The sequence below is a fragment of the Zootoca vivipara genome, chromosome 1 (genome assembly GCF_965207765.1).
Source record: "Zootoca vivipara chromosome 1, rZooViv2.hap1.1, whole genome shotgun sequence".
Lineage (NCBI taxonomy): Eukaryota > Metazoa > Chordata > Lepidosauria > Squamata > Lacertidae > Zootoca > Zootoca vivipara.
The window spans coordinates 18,966,450-18,984,880 of NC_142582.1; the positions used below are offsets into that span (position 1 = coordinate 18,966,450).

Sequence of the window (18,431 nt, forward strand, 5' to 3'; positions counted from 1 at the left end):
TATACATTTCCACACTCAACCAAAAAAAAACCTTCTTGCGTACTACTACTATTTTATGTTTTTCAGGGACCTGATTTGAAGATGTGGACATCAAATGTTCTGTTTACCTATGCAAAACTGAAATATTATAAATAACTCTACGTCCTTTTTGATAACTTATGTGTAAAGTGAATCCTATGTGCTTTTACAGAACAAAGGCCTCACACCACAAGAAAAAAACACGGCTGTATTCTGCATTTGTGTGGCTAGCTTTCACAATGAAAAGTCACTGTCATGCCTCATGAGGGCACACAAAACTTTTCCAAGTTTTGTATGCTACTTTATTGTGCTGGGCCTCAGTGTTCTCACACGCTAGGAAGGTTTTCTTTAATTCTTGTAGATTAGTTTGTTCTTGTAATTGTATTGTGAAAACTTCAATTTAAAAAAAAAATCCCCATTACTATTTTAAATGTCACTTCAACAAACAGGCAGTCTCTTGATGTGTTAAACATTTTTGGTACTTATTTTTGAAGCTTTCCCTCAGTTTTCATCCATATTCTTGTTCTAGGCCCTGAAATAAAGACGTAATTACAAGTAGCGTGCTTGCTTTTGATTAATCAGAATGGCCTCATGCTGAAGCAAATATGTGAGCTTTGTAAAACGTGAATTTTTGATTTTAGGCCACAAATATAATAGATATTTATATCCCACTTTTTGATTGAACATGCCCAGAGTATATTCATAAAAACCAAACAACAGCATCATAAACATATAAGTGCAACTTACTGAAAGCAGTAACAGCACACGCAAAATAACACTTCAAAGAAAACAAAAGCAAGGGTAAAAGATCATACACATTAAAACTGGCAGCAATAAAACTGTTGAAATAAGTGTTTTCAAATATGGCAAAGGGGAATATGACACAGAGATATGTTGATTGGTTTTGAATAGAAGAACATTCAAAGACAGAGTTGCAACCCTGTCTTTGAAAAGGCTCTCTCATGCTCACTCACCGAATATCCCAAGTTGGACCAAAAGTGCTTCTCTGGGCAGGAGTATATGGGAAGAAGTAGTCCCTAAACCATTTAGAGCTTTAAAGGTTAGACCCACACTATTGAACTGAGCCTTGAAGTGAATAGGAAGCCAATATTTGCATACAATGCTTGTAAGGCAAACAAGGTTAGTGTTTGTACAACTGATATTTAAAGTCTTCTTTTTTCTATTAAAAAATATATCTGGACTTATTTTCCTTACTGTTATCTCAGGAACGTGGGTTCCTGCCATACAAGTGTATAATTTGTAGTATGAAGCCTTCCTATAGGGCTGCAGCTTCATTTTTCATACATTGCCACATGGCCATTATGGGGAGGTGTTTCAAATGCAGCACAAGGCAAATACTATTAATAATAATAATAATAATAATAATAATAATTATTTATTCAACTTACACACCGCCCTATACCCAGAGGTCTCAGGGCAGTTCACAACAAGACCACAATATATAAAATCAAACCAAAAGCAATAACCCACAGGAACATCTTTGAAGACTGGGAAATGGCAAATTCTGATGTCCTTCTGACATTTATTTGCACATATGTGCTGTATCCATGGTTAGGATTTCAAACCTTCAAGAAGTGGAAGAGACCTTAAAATCTGTAAATTCCTCCTCCTCCTCCTCCTCCTCCTCCTCCTCCTCCTCCTCCTCCTCCTCCTCCTCCTCCTCCTCCTCCTCACCAAAGCTGGACTCTCTTTGAACCAGCCTTTTCATATGAATTAATAGAATTAAACATGGTGGGCTGTAAGCAGAATTTTTGATCTTGTCAGAGGTGCCACTGAGGGAAGGGAAGGGAAGGGAAGGAACATTGGTCTCCATATTAGTTTCATTGGAGAAGTTGTCATCCTATTATCTGTGCTTGAGAAAAAATACAAAAATAGGTTTAGGAGTCATTAGTTACCATAGCATTGCACATGAATAATAAAATTATATCTAAAAATAGAAGGTACATTCAGGACTTTTTGCTCTGCTACAATTTTGAGACACTTCTTTTTGCATGTGTAAAAACAAACAAACCCCAAACAGTTACGTTCTACAGATTTCCCCCCCCCCCCTCCTTGAATTGCATATACATAATAATTATCTAGTCACTAATATGTGTTGCACTTGAAGCTTTCCTGGGAGAATTCCATTGTTAATGTGGTCCTAGAATGTACTTTCATAATGTCTAAAATATACGTACTTTTCCTCCCTCAGAAAAGACCGTCTTTCAAGCAGATCATTTCAATCTTGGACTCTATGTCAAACGATAGCAACCTCCCAGACCAATGCAACTCATTCCTGCATCACAAGGCAGAGTGGCGGTGAGTCTCACGAATGCGAGATTGTGACAGGGGGTGGGATTAAAATGTTTTATGGAAGTCTAGAGATCCCAGTTGTCTGAATTCGTGGCTTTTCTCACCTGAGTTCATTGCTTCTTGGCTGAATATAAAAGGAGTTTGACTCCACAAACGTTCACTCCTGAACAACTGAGGCAAGGACTTAATTTTGCAAGCCCATCACAAATGGGTTCTGGGCAACAGTTTGTTTTTCCAAAGTAATTTTCCTTAGAAAACAGTAAAACCAGATTAATTGGATGGATTAGCTTTTTGATCTCCACAGCACTGTGTGAATGCTGTGACCATACTTACCATGAGGGGCACAGATCCCACGATAAACACCTGTCTGAAAGCCCCTGAATATAAACTTCATACGTGGTGCGTTAAAATGACAAAAAGTTCTCCCAGTTGCTTGAGTTCAAGTTGAGAAACCTTATTTGATTTGCATTAATCAGAAGTTGTTCTTTCTATTTATTTTTAACAATAAGTTGTTTCTTCTAATTGTGGCCACTTTTTAAAATTGTTGGACATAATTGGTCTGCCCTCCCCCCAAAAAAGCGTTTTTGACATTCTAAAGGCCTTGCTTATTTAAATTTATTATTTTATTCATTTAAACAGTTCATATAGCGCTTAACTTCAGTCATCTCTAAGCAGTGTACAAGACTTAAGTGATCCCTGTTCTTTTCTGCGCAATACAGATTGTGACATCACCACCTAATAATTACAAAATAATCAGGGTTGGATGATGGGCTGAATATATTCAGAAGAGTAAGCAACATGTTAATATGCATCAAGTTCACAGTTCAGCACTTTTTAAGGTCCATTGTACTTATTAATGAAGGCTATACTTTTTTTGGTGGGGCAGGAGATGGTGTGTAAAATTAAATACTAAACATTAAAATTTATGGCCATTTTAGAAAGGCCTCCCTCTTCATAAAGAGGGCTAGGAATAGCAAACGTCAGAGTTCTAAATTTCTGATGCCATGGGGTTGAAACTAAATCCTAAAGTTCAGAAGCAGAATTTTATTGCCCAGCGCAACATTTTTTTAATCTCAAATTTGGACATTTTTCATGTACCCGGTATAATTATGCACACTCTTACAGCACTCTTTCATTTTTCACTGTTCTTCTTGAAAGGTCACCACTGAGAATAAGCAGTGGTTTATCAAGCACCTGATGGGCTATAACAGTGGTTCCCAACAGGTGGTCCGGGGACCCCCAGGGGTCCGCGAGCTATGCCAGAGGGGTCCGCAAGATGCTATTAGAATAAAAAATATATTAAATATATTTCGTATGATAACAGATTTTTTGTTTTGGCCGCTTCCTGCATGAGCAGAGTCTAGCGCAAAACTAGAATTAGATAGAGGCAGTAGTTCTGCTGTATGCCATTAGGTGGCGCTTTACAAACACTACTGTTTTGCAAAGAGGCAGCGCACGCATTCTACTAATGCTCACCTCCCCAAGATGCTTTGCGCGCGTCGGCTTCATTTGTGCGCTACTGCGCAGGTACCCTGTCTTCTCCATTCCCCTCCCTCCTCCCTGGCGCGCGCTGCCTCTTTGCAAAACAGTAGTGTTTGTAAACAAAGCGTTTTTCGTGGAAGCTACAGTTTGCGTAGTTAAAAATGGACCGTTGGTTAAAAAGTGGTTTGTTAAAACGACAAAGGCCTACAGATGAAGAGGAAGAACTGTAAAAAACGTATAAATATAAAATATAAAAAGACTCTTAATTTGGCTCTCACTTTTTAATTTTAGGATTAGGAATTAATGGGGGTCCTTGCCACAATAGCGGCTCAATGAGGAGTCCTCGAGAAAATTTTGTTGGGAACCCCTGGGCTATAATGTTTGACTTGACTTGACTCTCAGTAAACCCAGCACGCTTCTTGTTTCTTGCTGTGGTTCCATGGATCTCGGTGCAAGTGACGACTAAGCTCAAACCCATTGACACATTTTTCCACTTTGGGTCCAGCACTAACGGCATTCATAGGTGCTAAAAGTCTCCCTCGCTGCACGATTCTCAGCATGTTTTCTCAGAAGCCCTGCTGTGTTCGGTGGTATTTTTGTGGGAGTAAATGTGCACAAGGCAACCTCTGTGTCCTTTTTGAAAACGTTGTTATATCCGTCTTACAGATAAAACATTAAAGCAGGTCCGCTTAGTGTGCTTTGAAGGCCTTTTGAACAGAGAGCTGTGCAAGCAGAGGATTGTAACCCAGGGATCTTTGCAGTAGTCTAAATTAAGAACTTTTGGCCGTTCTCCAGATTAATGCGGAGCACAATTTAGTAACGTACCAAATTGTTATGGGCCTACCTCTCTTTGAGAGAGAGAGAGCAGAGAAAAATACACGGGAAGAGTATAGAGTGGTTTATAGAAGTAAAGGGTTTTTAAAATAAATAAATAAATGAGATTTATAGAAACAGGGTGTATCAAAACAAAACATCCTAAACTCAAGAGAACTTTAGAAGTGTACTGATAACAAGAGAATTTTATTGCATGGGTGGAAAAAGTGAGCACAAGATCGGAAGTTTGAGCCAAGTCACATGGTCAGAATATAAATAGCCTCTTTCAGAACAGACATTATTCTCCCACTGAATCAGCAGAGCATGGCAGTAACCAGCATTTGGGAAGAGTTGGAATGCTTTGCGCCATCTTCTGTTGAAAAACGGGAACTGCATCACAGAACTTTGGATAACACTCAGAGCTTCCTATGAAACATACTTTTCAGCCTAATCCCAAACATGCTCACTTGGAAGTACCAATTCCTGCCGATTTCAGTGGCACTTACTACTTAAGAAATGCACTTTGGATTTGAAGCCTTTTGAGTTTCATTCATATTTAGCTTTTCAAGATGAAGCAATGCATCCTGCGCTCCTCTCTCCTGTTGCATAAACAGGGAAATATTTGCAAATGGCCAGAAGTGCATTATCAGCACACATCAGAATGCAAAAGCATGCAAATAGCACGTATAGGTTTCAAAAAATTAGCAAATGCTGTTAAAGCAGCAGAAATGATTTGAAGCATTGGAAGATGGCAGTACTGTACGTAGTTTTCACTGCATGCCAGACTTCTGGAATATGCAGAAATGACTAGTTGAGATGACAAAATATTTTTTTAAAAAAATGTGTCTTAGGTTTTGGTAGGTGAGGCAAGCTAGTTTCATTTTGCTACACATAATTACTATTTTTCTGCTGTCAGATGTGCAGGATCAAGCCAATGTACCAGGTTCCATAGCTGCTAAAGTGTCCTTATGATGTATATGAATTGCTTGTAGATGCTGCTGCTCTACCTAGGCCCAGTTCACATGCAATACTAAACCCAAACTAGCTTGGCGACAGCAAGCAAGCTGCTTCATTTCCTCCCTTGATTCTGCTGCTGCTTCACTATGGTTTGGCATAGTAAAAGGTAAAAAGGTAAAGGACCCCTGGATGGTTAAGTCCAGTCAAAGGCGACTATGGGGTTGCGGCGCTCATCTCACTTTCAGGCTGAGGGAGCCGGCATTTGTCCAGACAGCTTTCCAGGTCATGTGGCCAGCAGGACTAAACCACTTCTGGTGCAATGGGACACCGTGACGGAAACCAGAGCGCACGGAAACGCCGTTTACCTTCCTACCACAGCCGTACCTACTTGCGCTGGAGTGCTTTCGAACTGCTAGGTTGGCAGGAGCTGAGACAGAGCAACAGGAGCTCACTCCGTCACGGGGATTCGAACTGCCAACCTGATCCACAAGCCCAAGAGGCTCAGTGGTTTTAGACCACAGCGCCACCTTACCTTTACCTTTGGTATAGTGTTACATGCTGAACCATAGTGCAGCAAACCTCTTGTGGCTTGCTTGGCAGAGTCAAACCTTGTGGCTGGGTTTGGACTTAGCCAAACCATGCCTTCACTCATTATAAGTGTAGTGGCAGGAAGACTGGAGGGCAAGTGAAGCAGTCATGTCCCCCCCCTCTTGTTTCTTCTGCCTAAGACATAGTTTCGCTTAATGTCCCATGCAAACAAGGCTCAAGTGTTCTATGGCAATTCATGTTGTCACAGAGACAGTCACTTATGCCACAGTGCCAACACAATATTCTAGATATGTAAAAAAGCAACTGTTCTTTTGAAATGGAAGTTTGTGGTTTCTAACCATTGGGTCTTAGGGATACCCTGTATAAATGTCAGGAATCAGAACCAAATTGCAAAGGTTCCCCCTTGGAAAAAAATGCAAATGCTATCAAAATGGCATTGTATGAAAGAATATTCTTGTGGCTTATCACTTTTATTTCAATTCTTATCCAAAGTCGCACTAAGAAATGTGGTGCAGCTTCCAGATACATGAACATATTTAATATTTATAAGCTTGCTTTGAGCCATTTTTTAAATAAATAAAGCATAATAATAATAATAATAATAATAATAATAATAATAATAATAATAATAGTATGCAAAACATTAATAGCAAAAAACCAGTTCATGGATTTTAAAAATATACAAAAGCACAGTGCCCAATTATAAGTATATAAAAGCACAGTGTCCCTGCTTATCAGATGCCTGTTAAAGTAGAAAAAAAAGCTCATAATATTTTTAAGGACTTTTGCTTTTATTTGAGATATTGCTGATACGTTTGCCAGAGCACAATATCAAAGTACAGTATCAAGTAAACAGATTTCCACCTTTAGCCTTTATATATAAAAATGTACTGTAATAGTGGAGTGATCTGAGTTGTGGAGAAACAAGCCACATTAATCCCCAATAACCCCACTGAAATAAACAGAATACACACATGCTCAGTAATGTTAGATGCAGATCGCTAAGCTTGCAGAGTAACAGACTCATTAACTGGGCAATGTACAGGAGCCTTCCATTTAATTACACTGTTCTATTATTACGCTTTTTCTTTCTTTTTTAGAGTGCAGCTGTTTCCCCCCCGAGTCTGACCTTTTATTATACAGAAGTTTTTTGCCTAATGAAGGGAGATAATTACAGTACATACACAGTATGATTTTGACATATGGAAAGCAGTTGTTTCCAACAAGACTTTCCTAGGGCAGTGATTTACTTGAAACTGGATAACATCTTCATAAAGTTTTAAAATGGATAGATGCACACATATAAGCGATACAAATAAAGATACACTTGTGTTTTTCTTTTGCGTGCCTAGGTACCAAGATATCCTCCCAATAACTCACACCAAACACGTAATTTTAGTTTAAGGTTTTTGGCATTAAATTTCGCCACAACTTTATTAAAATACAAATAATAATGTGAGTGCTTGCTTAGGCATTGGTTCCCCAGCCATCTGTCCCCCGCCTGGGACAGATCTGACTCCCTCTAGCCTAGTAGGGGAGCCAGTAAGTAAGCATCCCCTGAGAGAGGACGGGGCAGGGGGCACAAGCCCTTCTTCTTGTCCTCTCCCCAGATGCTCCCCAAGGCTCATGCGCGGCCTGTCCCCTAGCGGGGTTTAACAGACAAACATGTGGAGCCCCAGGATTCCTTTAATGGAATACTTCTATATGGCAGCAGCAATCAATGAGGGTCAGGCCCAGCCAAAATCCGTACCCCTCGTCCATTTTATTTGAACCAATGCCTAACCGCAACCTTACAAGTTGTGACTAATTACAGCGTAGTAGGCAAAAACCACCCGGCACCAGCCAATAAGCCAAGTGGCAAAATTCCTACCAGGCCCCTGAATACAGGTGACCCCATGACAGGCGCCGCAAGATCAGTGCAAAGGGCCTAAACATAGTGGAGGGCGGGCGGGAGATTCGATGCGAGCAGCAAAGAGGTGGCACGAACTGCTCAGTATGCATATATATTGCCAGGGCTGTCAATCAAGCAATTGCAATATGCTAAATTCCCCAGCAACAACCATTCCCTCCAATCAGATACCAGATGTCATCCAAACTGACCCGCCCACCCAGGCCCTGGGATATCTTGTTAGCCCTTCCGCAACCCATGTTCTATCCTATGGACAGAACCTGCTTTGTACTCTCCAACTGATAATGGGGTTTATATTGTTGTTTATTTTACAGGGTTGTTGTTGTAAAATGGCAAAGGAATTAGTTTGTCTTATTAATTGTTTTATTCTTTTTGTAAACCACCATGAGTATATGACTAAAGGTAAAGGATGCAGGTGGCGCTGAGCCTCCTGGGCTTGCCAATCGGAAGGTCAGCACTTTGAATCCCTGCGACGGGGTGAGCTCCCATTGCTCTGTCCCAGCTCCTGCCAACCTAGCAGTTTGAAAGCATGCCAGTGCAAGTAGATAAATCGGTACCGCTGCGGTGGAAAGGTAAACGGCGTTTCCGTGCGCTCTGGTTTCCGTCACAGTGTTCTGTTGAGCCAGAAGCGGTTTAGTCATGCTGGCCACATGACATAGGAAGCTGTCTGTGGACAAACGTCGGCTCCCTTGGCCTGAAAGTGAGATGAGTGCCGCAACCCCATAGTCGCTTCATTAATGCAAGATGCATTTACACTTCTGCAGGTGATATTCTGGTACACAACGACCTGCCCCAAGTTTCCATCACGTTTGACCCTTCCATCTATATTCTGTTGCCTTGCAGTGCAGCACCTGCCAATTTAGGACTTAATTAGGTGTTGTGCTTCTTGGCCTCCTCTTCTGCATAACGTCTTGCGCTGATTAATACATGCAGGATGACATCATTGCCCCATCTCAACCTTATGGCATTGGCTGCATGCATGGGAAGAATGTACGGTGTCGACAACACGTCATGCTTCTGTTTCCTGGACGATACTAGAAGGATGGGACAAAGAAATGCAGAGCGACAGTAGCCCCGTGCCTCTCACAATGCCACGTTAAGTTCTTAGAATTATATTTGGATCAGGGACATATAACAGATTACTAAACGGATCGATGTATTTTACTTGGCGGCACTGGGGTTGAAGGCTATTCCTTTTGACAGTTTCGGTGCTGGGATTATAATTCAGGCACAACACGAGCTTGGCAGTGAATGGGCGTCATGGCTAGTTATGAAGGATATCTGAAAAACAAGCAGGGGAAGGTACAGGAGAAAATGACGCTATCACAGCCACCTGAAGAGACAGGGATCTCCAGAGTTTCAAAAACTCATGAGTGGAGTTTCTCAGTTATTTAACAGGGAAAAAAAACCCTACGAATAGCCTTAGTTGTAAATCAGGATTAGATATAATGAATATGGGGGCTTACATTTTATTTTATTTTTGAAGGTGTTATGTGAAGCTGCTTAACAAACAAAAACTCTCTTTCAATGAAGTTAAAGTTTCTTTTTGAGCTATCCCGCCCCCCCGTAAAATTATTTTACAGCACAATTTTATGCATGTTTACTTGCAAGTAAGTACAGCGGGACTTATTCTTATGTCAATATGAATAGAAACTCAGCCGCAAAGTCCCTTCCCCTAGTCGTTCTTAAGTTGTCATTCATTCCTTTTGATTCCTATACCGTTGGTTTCGGTCTCAACACCTGATTAACAATTAACCATTGGTTTTTTTAAATTGTTTTTATTTATTTCAAATGTATACTGTACTCTGCTATTTGGGGCCGACTATGGCTGTCGCAGCAGCTCACAATTTGTGCTTTAAATAGATGGCACCAGATAGAACTTTCCATATCAGTTCAGTTTAAATAGGGAAAGTGTTTGGCTCCAGATACCTGCACCACCCTGGCTCAGCAAGGGTGATGTCATCCATTGGAACAGCCTTCTCTGCCCAGATCCCTTTACAGATTAGATTCCTATGTGCAAAAAGGGCACAGGGCAGGTTATTGCCCTTGGTGCAGTGGGATTACGGAAAAAGTGCCAAGCATACAAATTATCATTGTCACCTTCACCTGTTTGGTGTAATGGGAGCCTGCTTTCATGTGAAGAGGTAGGGAGATCACTGCATGAAAGATACCTGAATTGTGGCTACAGTACACAGCACACCAGCGTGTTTATGTTCGGTAAACACTGATATGGGCTTAAATATTGAATATTCAGTGTCCCCAATCCATCAGAAATTAAATTTAAAAATTCCTTCCAGTAGCACCTTAGAGACCAACTAAGTTTGTCATCGGTATGAGCTTTCATGTGCATGCACACTTCTTCAGATACACTGAAACAAGTCACCAGACCCTTATATATAGTGAGAGGGTGGGGAGGGGTATTACTCAGAAGGGTGGTGGGAATGGGTGATTGGTTGATTGGTGTGGTAAACCTGTTGACGACTGTCCATTTATGTCCTACGCCAAAGGATAAATGGACATAAACCTGACATCAGGAATCACAAGACAGAGAAACCAGTAGGAGAACACTTCAATCTCCCATTCTATACAAGATCTCAAAGTAGCTTTCTTATTACAAAAGAATTTCAGAAATAGACTGGAAAGAGAGGTTTCTGAATTGCAACTTATTCCCAAACTTAAAACCATGGAAAGACCTGGTCTGAATATAGACATTGGATTCTTATCTCATTATACATGATCTCACCCCTTGCTTTTTCCTGTAAGACCAATTGCAGTCGTTAACAGTCGTCAACAGGTTTACCACACCTGTTTTGACTACGGCAGACCAACACGGCTTCCTACCTGCATCTGAAATTAGCAGGGGTTATGTCCAACTTGCTTAGTTTCAGCGAGACTTTAACCCTGCACACATGGACCCAGAAGTAAGCGTCACTTCATTCATTGTGGTGTATTCCTGAAAGCATGAGTCTGGAGTAGGTATCATAGAATCATGGAATTGTAGAGCTGGAAGGGGGTACCTTGAGGATCCTCTCTAGTCCAACCCCCAACAATGCAGGAATATGCAGCTGCCCCACATGGAGATCGAACCTGCAACCTTGGCATTATTAGCACCATGCCATAACCAACTGTTCTATCAGGGCTGAGTAAGGGTCAGTAAAAAAATAAATAAATTGCTGAGTTGAAGGTGTAATAGACAAGTGGCTACCTAAAGTAATTCAGGCCCGATGTATAAACCACATATAGAGGTGTGCAGGCATCTTATATTAGAAGCGAATGTTCTTTCATTACCCGCTTGCAATGCGCTCAGGCCTGACTTGGGCAGGTAGCAGAATGAGATGGTAGATTTCTGAGATGGTAGAATGTATTGTAGCACTTCAGAGCATAGGAGACAGAGCATTTTGCAATGCTTTCTCTGGCATGGAAAAACTCAAAATATAAAACTGGGGTGGGGGGAGACAGGCAAGCAACCAAGCTTCTCTATGATGTGATATTATTTTACTTGGAAATGTGTGGGTTGTTTTTTTAAGCTCTTTTCCTTTTAAAGTGGAGAAGTGTTTGCAATGTAGGTATTTGCAATGGGGTGGGGGCAAATGGCTGGGGGCCAGGAAATTGAAACAGTGTGAAGTGATAAAATGGACCACTGTACACAGGTGGGGCTTGAATCACGTTTCTGAGAGCTTCCCTGTGTTAAAAGCTCGTCGCAAGTAGAAAACCACAACATAGCATGCAAATCTTTCTCCTTGATCTGCTAGCTTTCTGTTTGCATATCCCCCCCCCAAAAAAAACATGAAACTACTCATCCACGGTCTGAAATAGTGCATCTCAAGTCCAAGGAGTTCTGTTGCATTTGAAGGCACAACTTTATTTCATTAAACTGAAGTAAAATGTAGTTTACAAACAACATCATCAAAACCCAGGGTTTTAAACACCTTTCATTTTTTTTTTAAAAAAAGTGATACCTTCTGGGCTTTACTGTCTAGTGCGAACATTTTCTGTTGTGTTTATGGTTCAGAAAACTCTCTCTTGGTGGTAATTAAATGTCCTTCTTGAGTTAGTACTGCACTTTTCACCCTTTCACGTTTAATTAATATTCACGTGGAAAACTTTTCATGAACAATTTGTACTTGTCAGGAGAAAGACGCGACCTAACAAATTGTCTCCTTGCAGATGTGAAATAGAGGCAACCTTAGAGAGGCTAAAGAAACTGGAACGTGACCTGAGCTTTAAGGAGCAGGAATTAAAAGAACGGGAGAGGCGGCTGAAGATGTGGGAGCAAAAACTAACCGAACAGTCCAACACACCTGTAAGTACCTACAAGACTTTGAATCTTTTATCATACATTGCAGTAGAATTTGGATACTCCCAACAAAAGCTGGACCCAAAGACCCCAACGGGCTGCACTCACCAAAGTGGGATTGTGGAGTAGTCTTCTTCTCCCGCCCTCCACTTTGAACAGCAACAGGGGTGACCGGCAAATGTGTTGGGCACTGCACACCTGGCTTCTCTACAACCCCACTGCTGTGTTTATCAGGAGGGAAAGATGGCAGGAAGGTTGGTGAGTCAGCTGGGTTGCACCTGCACCCGCCTCTGAGCACCAGACTGCCCTGTTGCCTTTTGAAACCCCCCTCGCTTTGAAATGTGGTTTGTCCTACAGCAAGGGTTGTTGCCGTTTGAGAATCAAAGCACCCTTGGAACCAGCTCTAGTTGTAGTTCTTTGAACTCCACCAAAAGTGTGTCTTAACTTTCTGCTGAAGAGTGGGGCATCAGATATTTTAAACAAGTGTGGCTATAGCCCGTCGCCTCCATTAGTTAAGTGCATCCTGAAACATTTCATCTAGTGCATTATAAAAACGAAGCCCGTAAATGCGGTTGTTCTAGCTAACTCCTGGCTAATGATGGGGGGGGGAACCCACAGCTGCGTGCTGTCGGTGTGTGGGAAGCCCTGGTACAGGGGGCCCTTAAACAATGTTCAGTTTCAGACCACTATTGCTATTTTTGTTTCAGTTTGCACTGCCGCCGATATACATGCTTACAAATTCCAACAAAGGGTTCCAAGTCCCTGCGTGTGCTTTAATAGGAGGCACATGGAGCTCTTGCACAGATACCCTTCTCCCTGCGGGAGGAAGGAGAATACCCATGCATGCAACGAAATGCATGGTCAGATTAACTTCCTCCATTGAAGTGAATGCTGATGCCGCTCCATAAAGTGGAGCCCTGTGTGGGCATCAGGGCTCATACACCTGCTAGCGAAATTCTGAATAATTGCAATTTTAAATGGGCAACCATAGCAATATTTAGGATTACCAATACTCTCTATTATACTTACGTTCTACTTTTCCTCCAAGTGGCGCAGAGCATCTGATTGGGAGTCTTTCTGGGATCTCCACGTAAGACACGGACCAGGCTGCGATCTGCTTGGCTTTAGTAGTGTGCTAGCATAACTGCCTTCAGACTGCTTCTATGGGTCACATATTCTTAGAATACGAATAAATGAATAATGAACAGCCTGCAAAATTGCATACATATAATTTTATATATATAGTGATTGGATTCTGTTTGCAAAATCAGCAATTACGTTACTATAAGACAGGCATCCCCAAACTGCGGCCTTCCAGATGTTTTGGCCTACAACTCCCATGATCCCTAGCTAAGAGGACCAGTGGTCAGGGATGATGGGAATTGTAGTCCAAAACATCTGGAGGGCCGAAGTTTGGGGATGCCTGCTATAAGATTTGCTGCATATAGAGTTGAGCCCTAAAGATAGTCTGGTGCAGGAAGAAGGTTGAGGAATCTCTATTCCAGTGGTGGAGGCACAGTCCAAATCAAGGCATTCCATAAAAGTCAATATATAAATAAAGTGCAAAACACAAGTAACATTTTCTGCATAATCTTGATTAGGGAGTGAAATCACACGCCCAAGGAAAGAATGCAAGACTGACAACTGACCATAGGTGTGTGTGTGTGTGTGTGTGTGTGTGTGTGTGTGTGTGTGTGTGTGTGTATATGTGTGTGTGTGTGTGTGTGTGTGTATATATATATATATATATATATATATATATATATATACACACACACACACACACACACACACACACACACACTATATATGATTGAACAGTATTACCATAGCATTTTGTGGCATTTGTAAATAAGTTGCAGGCCATCCTGTTTGCATTATTCCATTTGTGTTGCATTTTACCCCCCCCCCAAAAAAAACCCCAATGGGCGCTAATTTACATTCTTCCCCCACCACCCAAGGAAAAAACCCCACCCAACATCCATTTGATCCAACGTTGATACATTCTGCATCTTTTGCCATGTGTTGCCCTTCTACGATTGCCTGTAGCTCACAGGTTGTAATCACTCTTTTAATTTTAGTACCTATTTTGGCCTTTTCACTGTTTTCGCACCTTCTTTCTGAGGCACAACTTAATGACATCTATATGAATCACACTGCATGTGTATTCCAGCTGTGAACATGTAGTAGCATATAATGATGAAGCACGAATTTTTCCCCCAGAAGCAAGGTTCTCTGTGTTCCCAGTAGGCAGCCGGTAGGCTTCCTTTAATGTCTGCGAAGATCCAGTAGCTAAGATATGGGCCATCACCTACATGGTGCACAGCATGAAACATAGCCCTAATGAGCCAGTCTTCCCGCAAGCAAGGCTAGGGATTTTTATGCTGCACTTGCTTATCGCTTCTCCTGTTCACCGGCTGGCTTTGCTGAGCGAAGGTGTTGTGGCGAGGCCCCATTGTGCTTAGCATAAACCTCCTTTTTCTAGGACATTAATACAACTCTCCTTTTTTTACAAGTAGGGACAATTCTGTCGGCAGAGAAGACTTAAGATAATGCAGGAAGTAAAGTGCCTTTCAGACTTCTTAAATGGATTGTCATGCAGCTGAAAGAGCATCTGTCAGATTTTTTGAATGATGAAAACTCTTGCTGTTTCCTAGACTTGCCTCCCTCTCCACCCTCATTTTGCTTTATTTCTTAAGAATTTTAACTTCAGAACTCTTCTGTACACAAAAACAAACCCTAGATACGTTGACATTAGAAAGGACACAAATATCCTCTGCCTTCCTGTGAAAATGGCTGCCGTTGTTGACAAGAGATCTATATTCTTTCTTCATGACAGTAGAACTCGGCCCTCCAGATGTTTTGGGGCTACAACTCCCATCATCCCTAGCTAACAGGACCAGTGGTCAGGGATGATGGGAGTTGTAGTCCAAAAACATCTGGAGGGCCAAGTTTGCCTATGCCTGCAGTAGAAGTATTAGGATAGTAAAACTGCAATGAGGGAGAAATAAACCTATGAAGTGCAGTGTGTTTTGTTTTCTTCATTTACTGAAAGTCCCTTCCTGGCACCTCTATATGGATGAAGGGCAAGGCCATTGTCTGGAGCAGTAAAAAGTGACTGGAAGTGAGGACCACAGAGTCTTCAAAAGGATAGGGCACCTATGAAAAGAAACATGTCCATTCCTACAAATGGCTCACTGGAAACCCATCACCATAGAGAGGCTTGGGGGGAGGCAAGGAAATTAGATTCACTAATTTCTAACACAGTGGCTCTGTTCTCACATCACCATGAAGCACGTGGTTTGCCTTGAACACACAAATGGATCTGACTTCGTTTTTCCCCTTAGTGTGAGCAGGGACAACAAACCCTGTGAAACAAGGCTATGAAACTCTCTGTCTGTCTGTCTGTCTGTCTGTCTGTCTGTCTGTCTGTCTGTCTGTCAGACAGCTCCCGTCACCATATGAGGAGGCTTCACTTGAAATACAAATACCGTAGCAGCAGGTTCTGTGGGGCAGTGTTTGTTGGTACCATGGCAGGGAGATAAACAGTTAAACTTCTCTTTCCCACCTCCCAGCCCCAAGGGTGTGCAGCTTGCTTGCATTCACACAATTAATGTCACATCTAATTTGGCCCCAAAACAGGGGCTTTAATTGGGACTCTCTAGGATAAAACCTATGGGACGCGAGTGGCGCTGTGGGTTAAACCACTGAGCCTAGGGCTTGTCGATCAGAAGGTCGGTGGTTCGAATCCCTGCGTGTTGCTCGGTCCCAGCTCCTGCCAACCTAGCAGTTTGAAACCACGTCAGAGTGCAAGTAGATAAATAGGTACCGCTCTGGCGGGAAGGTAAACGACGTTTCTGTGCGCTGCTCTGGTTTGCCAGAAGCAGCTTAGTCATGCTGGCCACATGACCCGGAAGCTGTACGCTGGCTTCCTTGGCCAGTAAAACATGACTGGACCTAACGGTTAGGGGTCTCTTTACCTTTAGGATAGAACAGGCACCCCCAAACTTTGGCCCTCCAGATGTTTTGGACTACAATTCCCATCTTCCCCGACCACTGGTCCTGTTAGCTAGGGATCATGGGAGTTGTAGGCCAAAACATCTGGAGGGCTGCAGTTTGGGGATGCCTGGGATAGAACCTAGTTTTGAAAACTGGCATCAGCCATGGAAGGAATGATAAAGGTGTGCCTTTATCTCACCACATGTGTAACCACAACTACTGGAGAGAATACTTCTAAGTGTTTGAGACATGGTCTGCCAGGGCAAAGGGCTTTGGATATATTGTCCAGGGTGCTGAACAATTAGAATTTAACAGAGACTGATAAAACTCAAAAGTGCTAGGATTGCGAAGGCATTACAATCTGGGTACTGTATTTCTCACTTCTTGATTACTGTAATACAGGGGGCTGCCTTGGAAGACTGTTCGTAAATTACAGTTGGTTCAGGCTCCTGAAGCTAGGCTTCTTGTGGGGTGTGATGTGGGGACTCACAGTACTCCCCTTTTGTAACAGCTGCACTGGCTCCCTGTTTCCAGATGTTGCTCATTTTGTCCCATAAAGCCCTAAAAACAGCTTGAGATCAGGTTATCTGAAGGACCACCTTCTTCCATAAAGTCCTGACTGAGGACTAATACCTTCCAGAGGCCCTTCTCACTTTCCCTTTAGGAATTCCTACCTTTTGTGAAAGGCCTTTTGTGTGGTGGCCCCTCCATCTCCAGAGATCTCCATGATTCCTTTACCGTATGCATTTCAGAGAGCAGTTGAAGTTTTCTCCTCAAACTTTTTAGCTGTTCAACCTAATTTGGGTGCTGTGAATTTCTTCATATCTTACTGTTTTTTAGGGTTCCTCGTTTTGATCTCTTTGGGAAAGAGCAGGATATAAGCTTATCCAGTGCTATTTTTCTAGGAAAAGAGGTGCCAGAACTCGCCACGAACACCTCCCTCGTTCTCTTAGAATGGCAATGGCGCCCACCTGAGAGGTGCCGGAACTGAGCTCTGGCTGAAAAACTCCCTGAGCTTTTCTTAAAGAAAGAAATGCTTGGCTTCTCATTGCAGAAGCAAGGACAACCCTATGTGGCAAAAGACTGAAGTCAAAAAAGTAGATTTGCTTCAACAGGAACACCCTTTGTTTCAAATGTAGTTGAGCAATTTTAGCTCTGGAACTCAGTTCTGTGTCAGTTTGGGCAAGAAACTATCTGAAGAGGGGGAGTGGGGGTGTGTGTGGAAAAAAAGGATACTTAATTAATATGCAAGAATTAGTGCATAGAACTTATGTCAGGAATTGGAAGCAGATGGAGACACATGCTAAGCAGAGACTTGTCAAGTTTAAGGGGGCTAAGCTGCAGCTGCGCAGCACCTGCTCTATCATTGTCAAGCATTGTGGCAACATCGACATGGAATTGAAAGGAGGACAAATTGAACAGTTTTATGGTTATATTATGGAAACACTTCCCTCTTAGGCCTGATTCACACATGCAAATAGTGGCTACTTATAATGCAACTGCAAAATGCTCAATGCAGCAAGTCATTCGTAAAGCATTATATGTATGTGTGCGTGTGTGTGTGTGTGTGTGTATATATATATATATATATATATATATATATATATATATCCCTTTGCTACTCCCTGCCTCCCATGCCGTTGCAAATACACACATTTCCTTTTATTTTCCATTTTGCAGTGACAAATTGATTGCCGCATGGAGCAAGCAGACTGTGCTTGATTGCATTGTATACCATATCCAAGATGCTGTTTGTAAGCGTGAATCAGGCTTCGGGTTGTAATAATAATAATAATAATAATAATAATAATAATAATAATAATAATAATTTATTATTTATACCCCGCCCATCTGGCCGGGTTCCCCCAGCCACTCTGGGTGGCTTCCAACAAAACATTAAAATGCAGAAATCAAACATTAAAAGCTTCCCTAAACAGGGAATAACAACAACAACAACAACAACAACAACAACAATTTTATTTAAACCCCACCCATCCGACTGAGTTTCCCTAGCCACTCTGGGTGGCTCCCAACAGAATATTTAAAACGCGATAAAACATCAAACATTAAAAACTTCCCTAAACTGGGTTGCCG

General features: G+C 42.0%; 1 protein-coding gene across 3 annotated transcripts in view; it reads left to right on the forward strand.

The window, feature by feature from the left end:
* MAP3K20 (mitogen-activated protein kinase kinase kinase 20) overlaps nt 1-18,431 on the forward strand; it is a 109,926-nt gene that overhangs the window by 57,085 nt on the left and 34,410 nt on the right. For all 3 annotated transcript variants that reach the window (XM_088659096.1, XM_088659037.1, XM_088659065.1), the window contains 2 exons: nt 2,231-2,337; nt 12,209-12,344. In XM_088659096.1, the coding sequence (XP_088515222.1) occupies nt 2,231-2,337; nt 12,209-12,344 (243 nt within the window). The remainder of the gene's footprint in view (nt 1-2,230; nt 2,338-12,208; nt 12,345-18,431) is intronic.